Source organism: Rhododendron vialii, chromosome 12a (assembly GCF_030253575.1).
Source record: "Rhododendron vialii isolate Sample 1 chromosome 12a, ASM3025357v1".
In the NCBI taxonomy this organism is placed as follows: Eukaryota; Viridiplantae; Streptophyta; class Magnoliopsida; order Ericales; family Ericaceae; genus Rhododendron; species Rhododendron vialii.
In genome coordinates, this window is record NC_080568.1 from 9,315,785 (window position 1) to 9,327,500 (window position 11,716).

The 11,716-nt window shown below is 36.8% G+C and overlaps 1 protein-coding gene and 1 long non-coding RNA gene across 3 annotated transcripts in view; one reads left to right on the forward strand and one right to left on the reverse strand.

The window, feature by feature from the left end:
* The first annotated feature begins 2,594 nt into the window (after positions 1-2,594).
* On the forward strand, positions 2,595-6,581 carry LOC131310522 (uncharacterized). The gene is made up of 5 exons (XM_058337582.1): positions 2,595-3,388; positions 4,868-4,925; positions 5,039-5,122; positions 5,283-5,424; positions 6,024-6,581. Exons 1-5 carry the CDS (start codon positions 3,028-3,030, stop codon positions 6,300-6,302), a joined length of 924 nt encoding a protein of 307 aa, XP_058193565.1. The 5' UTR covers positions 2,595-3,027; the 3' UTR covers positions 6,303-6,581.
* Positions 6,582-9,220: 2,639 nt separating this feature from the next.
* LOC131310524 (uncharacterized) overlaps positions 9,221-11,716 on the reverse strand; it is a 2,757-nt gene continuing 261 nt past the window's right edge. Inside the window, exons 1-3 of one of the 2 annotated variants that reach the window (XR_009195245.1) lie at positions 11,630-11,716; positions 11,341-11,530; positions 9,221-9,334 (exon numbers count right to left, since the gene is read on the reverse strand). The exon at positions 11,630-11,716 is cut by the window's right edge and continues 261 nt beyond it. This is a non-coding gene — a long non-coding RNA (uncharacterized LOC131310524). Of the gene's footprint in view, positions 9,335-9,369; positions 10,715-11,340; positions 11,531-11,629 lie in introns of those variants that run through there. The other variant, XR_009195244.1, reaches the window with a different exon arrangement.

Sequence of the window (11,716 nt, forward strand, 5' to 3'; positions counted from 1 at the left end):
GTCCTTCTTGTATATGGTGTTTTGGTGAATAAAAATTGGCATTTACCAAAAAAAAAGAGAGGAGAGAGGATGGAGGAGGAGGAGCCTGGGGGGAGGAGGGAGAGGAGTGCCTTCCCCCAGACAGAAAAGTAAGGCGGCTGTGGCTTTTCAAAATCGTCTTAGAGCTCTCAAAACCCTAGAAGAAAAAACATGGTGCATTGAGGGTGTATTGCTGCTTGTTTAAAAAATAGAAAAATTGAATTTTAAAGCAAGAGTCAAGTTGAAAAGAATTGGGAGGATTTCCAAATAGTAGAGATATGAATAACCACACACACACACACAAAAATCGCATTGAGAGCAGGGGCGAAGCCAGATCTATGAATAGTAGTAATTTAGGGTAAATGAAAATTCTATTGAGTCAAAATAGTAACAATTAGGTGCAAAATAAAATATATGAAGAAATTAAAAGAAATGGCATCAAGTGAGCCCACTTTTTCTTAGTCGCTCTAATCTTGTTCGTGAATGTTGGTATGTCCTATATCTAGCTTTTGTATGAACATATAATTGTTCTTGAATTTCTAAAAATTAACTAATGGGAGATGCTATTAAGAGGCATAAAATCATCAAAAAATATATATATATTCATCACACGTTACAAGTATTTACACTATACTACTTCAATCGCAACTTAGCTTTTCATAGAGAAAATGAACTTTCTTTTTTCACAAGAATTGAACTCGTAATTTCATTCTACTATGGTTGAATATGATCAAAAAACAAATTCTACTATGGTTGAACGAATCTTTAGCATAATGAGCTAATAAAAATTTGCAAATTAGCTTCTCTAGTTTCTATTTTCTTTTTTTGTCACTATCTTGTTTTTTGGTCTAGCCTTTGTTGTCTAGTGTCTACTGTCTAGATCTCAAACTACCTTTTGAAGGCAAACATCAACTGGTGGGCTTTTGAGCCTTGGAAGGCATTTTCCAATGATCAAATAAATAAACTGGTGGGCTTTTGAGGACACTTTTAAAGGCCCTTGATAGTGGGCTATTGGGAAAATATCACAGGTGCCATCTATATGGTAGTCCATTTGTAACTCTGGGCTATTTAGGCCTCATTCAGCTAAGGTTCTTATTTTTTAAGTACTTATTTTTCGTTCTACGAGACAAGTCGTTCTCTCACAATGCATCATCTTTAGTTCAAATAAGTACTTATTTTCCTAAGCGGAACGGGGCCGTCCTCTTGGTGTTTTAGGGGCACAATTTGGTGCTAAACATGTATATGTGAATTGGATCCAGTTTAAGGTACCACAAGCACATCATTTACCTATTCAATCATGCACCCTTGAGTGGGTTTACTTTTTGTTTCCTATGATACTCCTTAATTGCTGCAAAATAAAGCACCAACAGTGAAAAAGAGAAGAAAATACAAGGAAAATATAACAATATATGGATGGGGTATCTCTATCTCTGCAGACAGTGGGTTTGCCTCAAGCCCTCAGGGTATATGAGTAGGAGCCAAGTTTAAAACCATAGGAGGACCCATTACACTTTCACTGAGATAAACACCACACCTTCAAAAGTTTGAATTCCTTTCACAGTTTCCTTGTTACCTGCAAACTGTTCTTCACAAGACAAGCAAAGAACTTTCTAAGAGCAGCACTGTTTGGTGTTTTTTATAGCAGAAGTTGATTATTGAGAAGCCAGAAACCATCAAACTGGAGTTTCTCAAAAAACAAAAATTCCCAGTTCTAAAAGTGATTTTGGACTACAAGCCAAAAGGAAAGGTTGTGCCAAATAAATTGGCATAACTTTTGAGTCATAAATATTAGTAGTTTCATAAGGCTCTTCGATACATGAGAGTCGAGAGTCAGTTTAAGATAGGTAGTAGGTAAATTGACATGGTACTAAGAATTGTAAAAGCGGGCACAAATTCTAGGTGATACTGAAGTAAAAAATAAGAACACCATATTCATGTGGTTCATGCTCACATAATCATTGCATTGTTTCACGATCGCGAAGATTGAAGAACGATGATGGAACTAAAACGGGGGTACCCTATACCTACAATACGTAGGTAGGGTAACATGTCTATGAAAAATGTCAAAGGTATGCTTGGTATGACTCAAAAAACATGCCTTGATTTACAGTACTATCAGGCTCAATGCTCTAGTTTTATCAAGTTCCTTACATTGTAAACTTCATTTTGACGAGGATTTGAATTACTTACACCAATGATTTCTCCAACTTTTGAGAAATTAAGTTGATAGAAGAAAGAGGAGGAGAATTTCGTTTCGCCTATACGAATATGGCCCAATAGACTACATTCTGCTATATTTAGTAGATTGGTGATAGTTGAAAGAAATGAACTGTCGAGACGAGAAGGCACTTTCCTAATCATTTGAAATAATTTGTTATTTAGGAGAAACAATTTGGTAAGTAGCAAAGTTGCTTTGTTCCCTATGTAGATTTCCTTTAGTATTTCTAGACTTTTGTAAACAAGTTCTCTCATCTAGTACCTAACTATCACAATCACCTTGCTTAAGCTCAACTACTATGTGACCATTAACTAATGCCATGCAACCTTATTTCCTAAATGAAGCCTCGAGTCAAAATCATTTTCATCACATACAAATTTTGAGCTCTTACCTAACATTCATAAGTACCCCTTTCAAAATATCCAGAATCAAATGGCCGGACTAAATACGGATAGTTAAATTTTAAAGGATGAATATGCTCTTAGGAATCAGTTGGTCCTACAAACCGTATTCCGATGCATCACATAAGTGAGATTTAAAAAATACTTTTTGAATTTAGCAAAAGGAGTGCTACACACAACCTGTATTAAAATCCGTTCCAAATTCATGTGCTTTGCTTTAAAAATAAGGAGAACGTATGCAATCAAATTCACCTTTCACCAACCAATTTCTTTGTGATGTTCCCTTTGGCATCCTTTCCTTTGAAAGACCAAAACTTTATAAATGACAACCATCTTTAGATCTACTCAATTAAGGAACAGGAGACTTGAATTTCCTTTGTCTTCTCAAACATGTCCAAAGAAAATGTGCAAAGACATGCTATGGAGAAAAACAGAAATCCTAAAGAAAAAGAGAAACCAAACCATGGGTTCTTGTCCAAACACCTGAGAAAAGTTTACCCAATTAGCCGGAGGAGAAGCTGCTCACCTCTCTCCCTTTCTTCGCTCTCTTTGTCTTTGTCACAGAACTCAAACGATTCCACCTTCACGGATTACAGCATTCCACTGGATCAGGAAATCTCATTTGCATTGAGAAGGATTGTGCCTATTGAAAGACGAGATTTTCCGATGGGGGCTAAAAATGTTCATCAACATATTCCAGACTCCAACAGTGAAGGCTTAAGGAGGTGCAACTGGATCACAAAGAACAGCGGTAAGTTACACTTCTCAGTCGAAGTTCAAAGGTCCATGCATCGGTTATTTGCTTGAATTTGGAATGAATCGGAGTATTTAACATGTTAAGGCATTATAGATGAACATTCAAGTATTCAAAATGTTGCTTTTTGTCTTGTTTTTTGGGGTCAAAATGTTGCTTTAATGTCTTCTATCACATAGATAATTGTATTTCGAACTCTTTGGATAGTCTAAGGTGCTTCATGTAGTTCTCACACCATGTTGTTAATAGCAGATATGCATCACCAAGAAAAACCACGTTGATGACCATACTCTCAAGAAGTTTGGCAGTGCAGCCAAAAACCATGTTGATGACCATAGTCTACCCGTTTATTCTCGTGTCCTTTCGTGCGTTTTCTGCTTTCGAAATCCAAAAACAAGGAGAAGTTTCAAAAAACCCTATCATTTTCATGTCATGTTCAAGCATTCAGTAGCATCTTGCTAGTTTTTACTTGAAACTTGAGATGTTTCCAGAAATTTTTTTTTTGCAATGAATAGCCAAATAGTTCCTTTATACTTTGTCAAAGTTAGAAATAGGAAATGTAATGTACCTGGTACCTCAGTTATGCCAAGAATAGAGTGGAATGCATCACTACTCTCCCATTAAATGAAGATTCTCGTACTTAGTGGTTGCGGGGCCAAAGCAAATTGACCAATGTCAAGCTTCAAACCTTGTTTTTGGTCTTGGCTTTTGTACTGGTTTGTTACAACTGCTCTTCTGCTTCAGCATCGGTGATAATAATGGCACTATTGTACCAACTGTTGAGTTACTTGGGTGAAATAGATTAAAAGCATGCGTCCAGAACTATCCGATGCACATGAGCGAGTTCCACAATGTAGATATGGAGCCCACATATAGATGATTTTGAACACATCTATGTCCAAATTTATGTACATCCATTTGTGTCCGTAACTTTTTTGTTAGATTAATCTAAAATTACAGCCATCAGTAATTTTGTTAGATAATGACTTTTCTTGTGGTCAATGACTTTTAAGCCTTTTGTCAAACAAATTGGCTTCCCGAATTCGTCTACAAGAGAGGAATTAGAAAAGACAAAAAAAAAATGTCAAAGTTGAATTATTTTTAGGGCTGTGCTAGGGACAAAAAAAATGGGCAAAGGAAAGACCCTTAAAGTGTACATGAACAGCTCAGATTCACTGTGCAGTGAATCTGAGCCATTCATATACACTTTAAGGGTCTTTTCTTTGCCAATTTCCTTTGCACTTAGCATTTCTCTTATTTTTTATCTTTAGCAAATTATATTTAGCTTTTGTTCATACTTTTTTACGTTCAAACTCCTCTCATCAAGTCAAGAACATACACAAAAAAAAAAAAAATTAATGCAAAACTAACAAAAAAAAAGAAACACAAAAAAATAACTTTGTCATACTTCACAAACGAGACGAATGAGTTTTTAAACTCATATCAACGTACTGACTGACTTCTTGTTTTCCACAGATAAAACTTACGTACAATTTCATGATGATTGCTGGGGAGTTCCAGTTTATGATGACAAGTCAGTCATTCCTTCTTCTTCTTCTTCTTCTTTTTTCCTCTCAAATGTTAAATTTAAGCTCATGTATCATTTGGAGTAATGCTCATAGTATGCACTGAAATTTCATGAAACAGTCAATTATTTGAGCTGCTTGCACTGTCCGGTATGTTGATGGATTATAATTGGACAGAGATTCTCAAAAGGAAGGAGTTGTTTAGGTAAATTTATCTGTTATCTCACCCCCAATGCCCAGTGAAACCACAAATTTTCAATTTTTCCAATCAATTTTTTTTAATTTTTTTTGTGAATTTTACCAAATGGTATTTTTTTCTTTTTACAATAATGAGTTCAAGCTTGTCTTTGGGGTGATTAACACAGGGAAGCTTTTGCTGAATTTGATCCCAACACTGTTGCAAAAATGGGGGAGAAGGAGATCATTGAAATAGCCTCCAACAAAGCAGTAATGTTAGCAGAGGGCAGAGTGAGGTGCATAGTAGACAATGCCAAATGCATAGTGCAGGTAAGTTTTAGTAACTCAGGTTGTGCTTGCATCATGGATTTGTTGAGGGATTTAACTACAAAAACGAAAATGATAGGCAAGCTGTACATATAATTTTAGCTTATACAATTTCTATTGCTTCTCTTTTCCTTCTCTATCCATGAATGCTGTTATAATTTCAAACGCAGCTCAAGGTTCCATTAACTAACATACTAGGAAGCAACAGTACAAATGCGATGATGCAGCAAAACCTATAAGAGTAGGATACAAATACAAGCCTGTAATTGGAAAGACAAAAGATGTTTTATCTTGGATTCTCTTCAAACGCACCTTATTGCTAGGGGAAGGGGAGGACCTATATTGACATGAGAATATCCAGTTGCAAAAAATTCTGTTAGTGGACTAATGTAATTGAATATAATACTTGTGACAGGGTGGAGTGGTGGAAACAAATTCTTGTATCAAAGGCTTAGTTTAGGTTTGGTATGGTTTGGTTTGGTTTGATCTTCAATCATATCCAATACGTGGTGTATATCTGTATCAGCATGCATGCATGGCCTTTCATAGAGTGTTTGTGCTTCATAGCTAACAAGCATTTGTTCATTTTGGACAACATGTAGATTGTGAAGGAATTTGGATCATTCAGTAGCTATGTGTGGGCTTATGTGGATTTCAAACCAGTGATCAACAGATACAGATACCCAAGAAATGTCCCATTGAGAACTCCAAAAGCAGAAGCCCTAAGCAGGGACTTATTGAAGCGCGGGTTCCGGTTTGTGGGGCCAGTGATTGTGTATTCATTCATGCAAGCTGCAGGAATGTCAATTGATCATCTTGTTGACTGCTTTAGGTTTGGTGAATGTGTGAGCATTGCAGAAAGACCATGGAGACATGTCTGAGATGAGCTCTACAAATCTTTTCAGAAAAAGCTTTCTAACGTTTTTTTTTTTTTTTTATCAGCTTCGAAAGTTAATGTTGAACTTATCTAACTTTCCATTTTGGAGAAAAAGTTTTTAAATTTATTTGCTTATTAATTATAAGGATTGGTTTGTAAAGTTCAAAAGAAAACATTGGATTGTTCATCTCTGCAAAATTTTCTGAGAGTCAGTTATTCACAATTTGTTTGTGAAGTACATTATGATAGAATGACAATTTATGATGATCGTGAATTGTGATTACTATGTTTACGATGCTAAGATAGTGAAACAACGTTTCCCAATTCTTTCTAAGTACCTTGCTAGTAATAAAGATGTTGTTCACATGAATTCTAGGCCATAGAGATTAGAGAGTACAGAAAGAGTGCCATTTCAACAAGAAACACACAAAGTCATTTGTGCAGGTAAAGCAATAAGGGATGAATAAACCGGCAAAATACCAAAAGAAACTTTTATGAAGCTCCCAGGCCAAACTAAGAGTACACTTTTCATGTATGAATTTTGAAAGTGCATTTGTATGTCAATCTACTTGAGAAATGTTTTTCTGAACAGCAATAGTAACTGAATTCTTGATTAATACTGCTAGCATGGAATTTAGAAACTCTAATCATAGTTTTAAATATAGGTATCATTATTTATCAGGTTGTCAATGCATTTTGTGAAGTTAGGATTTGACATCATCTGATCTCCACAATCGTTTTGGTTAAGCAAGCAAATCAGAGGCAAAAAGTAGGTATTTGTGAAACTCAATACACATACACAATGTTAAACACAAACATATGATGCAGAATGCTACAGAAAGAGTCTCTTCATAAAGGCAGACAAATATCACAATCTAAGACACTAGGGAATATTGAGGTCCAAAAAAAAAACACATTCTCGCAGCCTTCCTCATCCGCGGTTTCGTTTAGGAGTTTGGCACTTTGTTTGGCTTCTTTGATTCCTTCAAAATATTTGAGATGTCTTTCTCCGAGCGAACTTGTGATTGAGAATTTTCTCTGCATGCCTCTTTCTTGCATTCCTCCCATGAGTTCTAAACATCACCTGTTGCTTCACTCTTAATGGTTGAAAAGCTTGTACATCCAATACTTCCAAGTTTCCAACTGTTTATTGTTTAAATTCTGTTGACATCATCTCTCAAACTAGGCAGTGTTTCTCCTTTTTTGATTGATATAAGGCAACTACTTCAAAATAACTACAGATTGGAGGAGAAACACTTACCTCCACTCTTTTTTTTCTACCCCAGAAACAACATCCTTGCCTTTCCTTTGCCTCGCTGCCTCCCATTCAGTTGGATTTCCAGTTGCATTGTTTATATTTTACTATCCATTCTTAATCTTGGACTGTGTAGTAGGATTAGAGGTCTTCGGTTTATAAGAACATGAGTTTTAGGTATTAGAAGCCTGATTGTTTGACCAGACATGAGCATTGGATGGGACTATACTTGGTACACGTTTGAGATGTCCATCTATGGTACACCAAAATGTTTTAGTGCAAGTTTTGATATGAATCAGTTTGTTCCACATCAAGTAATCATCTTGGTTGATAACGAAATGCGAGAAAGACACCTATAACCTTCTCTTTCATTTTGGACCAAATAAGGGATAACTTCACTCCTCCAGTTGAGATGGTTCTTTCAGTTTTTTGAAATCCAAAGCAACATGACTGAGAATTTATTGTTCCTTTTTCTTTAATCATTTCCCGGCACCGCAAAACATACAGAAAATATATACTAGCAGAAACATTGAATCAGAAAATAAGTTTGCCAGGAGGTGGTGGGGAGCAGAAATCTGTATCATATATTCTCTCAGTATTATTCTTTCCATATTTCACTCACTTTCATGCTGAGGTTCAAGTGCATCCACACCGTATTACAGCTTTTCACTTTATTATCTCAAAAACTGGGACGTGGGGCCCGTGATAGAGATGTTATATTAGCACAAAGAGCGATAAAGGAGGATTCAATATCTCTAGACAAAGCTAAGGCTCGGTTTGGATGACAGGAATCTTGTGGGAGAACGTAAATGTGATCCCACAGCTCCCCATAATTTCTCCGCTTGGATCATACTGGAATGAGAATGTGATTCCTGATCACATATGCACTCAGGAATCATGAGCCGAACATAGCCTCCCCTCTCCCATGGTTATCCTACATCCTTGACTCAATCCATAAATAAAGAAATTGTTGACTGGCGCAAAATTTCTTGAGTAAATGTATCCTCGGTAAGATTATTGGAACTACCCAAACATCGAAATGAAGTTACCTCAGGTATTGAATTACTAGCTATTCGATTCCAGGGAATCAATTTTCCATTCCTACCCAAAATTACAGGCATCCAAGATATATGATTCCCAATAATCAAGTCCCATAACTACCCAAGATTACACAAATCCAACTATCACCTAAATCACAATCACGAGCCATTAGAAATTTTTGATGACTTTGTACCCATAAAGTTTGATAACTTTACACCTAGCTCATAAGCCTAACTTAAATTCCAAGCATGGATATTATATCCATATGCCACCTCCCATTTTCCAGACAAGTGGCTGTGTAATACTAACTAGGCCAATCAGGGACTAGGCCGCCACGTACATCGCTATCCAAACTAAAGGTATGTTGCTCATCTTTTAAGACTTTTTCATTTCTTGTCAAACTTAAGCTGTTTGGCTGCCTGTTGATTTTCATAGATGGAGTAACCTGGCCTGCTCCAAATGTGCTATGGATTATGACCTCTACCAAACACTCGAGTCTATCTGGTTTCATTGTACATTAGTCAGAGCATTTCAGGTTCAACAGTCAAAATGCTGAAAATAAGCCCGCGCATCAATACAATATTGCTCAACTTTGGAGTAGAGATTGTTACCTGACTCGAAGATAAGTGTTGTTCCCCGCAGAACTTTGAGTCGTGTACGAGTCATATTATCATCCTCTCCCAAGAAAAATGACAATATCTCCCATAATTCCATCGATGCATCTTTAAGTTTTTGTAAGACTACAAGGAGAAATAGGTAGCAACTTTGAATGAACAACGCCGTGTAAAGAAATATACATGCAGATACAAAAGTAATCATCACCAACGCCCTATGTTATTTGATTTAGTCACAGACAAGAAAGTATAATGTCATTACACACTACAAATTCTATTTAAGATTCATGTTTTGCCAACACAATCAGTTAAATCCCAAATCATACGACCCTATTAAATTAAATATTTTCCATCTTCTAAAAGAACTGTTCAAAAACCATTAAACCCGGTAGCATTCCATCAAGGAAATGTGAGAACGAAACAATTACCTTCTGCACAAGTTTTGCTTTTATGTTATAATCACCAATTTGAACGTAAGAAAGCAAATTCTAACTGGCCTCCCTGCACAGTTGACCTTTGTCAAATTTTTGGTTGAGTTTCAGATGATTCTCTTACTTTTTTTAAAACCAAAACCAAGATGACGATGAGAATTGATCTTGATTTTCTTTGTATTTTCAAATTTCAATCATTTGATTCATTTCCAATCACCCAAATTTCATCACAACAAATCATAACAGGAAACTTGAATCATCTTTTCCAGTGGTCCATGCTGATACTGAGGGAGAAAATGAAATCTGCCAGGTTCAGTAGGGAGCAACCTTCAGAAACCACCACACATATCATCATCTCCTTCCCCAATATTATCTTATTCTCTGGATGTTTCCTCACTCACACTCATGCTGAGGTTTTCAGGTCTATCCAGAAACTCAATTACAACCTTTTTCTTCATAGTTGTCTCAGGACAGGTAGGTGCACCTTAGACAGTGTTTGGATCAAGGATTTGTGGAGCGATATCAAGAGAAAGAAAATTGGTAAATAAAAAGATATGGGCCCAGTTTAGGGAAAACACTAAAGTAATCCCTTTGCTTTCCATGTCCTCTTTGCTTCCCCCAGTTAATCCCTCCACAAATCCATAATTCAAACACAACTTCGATGATATTATGCTTTGTCAACACTGTCCCTTTTTTCTTGGTAAATAGGTCAAAAGTGTCTTCAAATGGAAGAGTTCATTATTTAACCCCCACGCGGTATTAGTCACTTGGCAACTAAGGACCTCCGGAAACTTTTGGTCTGGAATTTGCTACCACCCGCATGCTAGTGAACAGTACGATTGGTCTACCAAGTTAGTCGATTTGTTTGGCCGGATACGGAGTTATTAACAAATAGAAAAACAAAAGAGTGAGTTAGTTGATCAAACAGTTCGTTAAAAACAGAGACCTCTAGATAGAGGTACATGTTTACATGATCATCATCAATTAGAAAAAGCTTGAACCCCACCCCTGTCCTTGCTCATAATCCTGACTTAAATTCCAAGCATGAAAAAAGGAACACCCACATGGCCCCCACCTGGGGACAAAGCCAATCAGAGATTAGGCTGCCACGTATACCTCCATCCAAAACAATAATTATCTAAAATACCAGTGGTAATAATTTTTTCTTTAAATCCAGTTATAGTTAGCAGCCCTGGCCCCTGGGGATTGCCAGTTTGGCACAGATGGAGAAGGCTAGTCTGCTAGAAATGTACTGCTGATTAAGACCTCCACCAAACATAAATACTTATCGTGTTTGACTCTTTTCTTGATAACTTGATCAAATACCTGTAAAGGTGCCATTTCCTTGTCCGACCGACGAAATCCGCAACTAACAAACACAACTAGGGGGATTATCTATGCCCAAAATTCTTGCCTCTTGTCTGGATGCACTCTTAAACCGCACAGCATGGAGGAATCTCGAAGCACGATTATGTGCAATAATTCCACAAATAATGTTGTTATGGATCTCAATTATGTAAATCCATTTCTAAGCAAAAATAGCAGACACTGCACAAACAACAGAAACCCTGCCGTAACTTTACTTTCACTTACTGTACTTCCACATTCACTGGATTCTGTAAACCAAACCATTCCAAGAATAGAAGCAGTGCAACAATTTTCGTGACTAAATAAAAGAGAGTAGATCAACAGGTGACTTACAGTTGAACCTGCTGGAGAGATGAGGAGGGCCAATGGTGATTTTGAACCAGTGGGACCCAAATCATGTGATGGCCATGGTCCTTTGTTGCTTGCTGCTGGTATATAGTTTTTGCTTGGGATGTCAGCTTGAGCGAATTTCAATTGTAATCCTGCACTAGAATAATTGGTTTTGAACAACCATGACATAATCCTGTGACAGAAGTAGACCATCATGTCTTTAGAAACGAAATAAATAACGAATCAGATACGATGCGAATTAGACAAACAGTGAACGGAAATTATTAGGCACCTGATTGGTGTGGATGACAACCAGGTCATTTGGAACAGAAAACTACGTCACACCAATGCGAAAATAATGTCGTGAACCGCCCAGCCG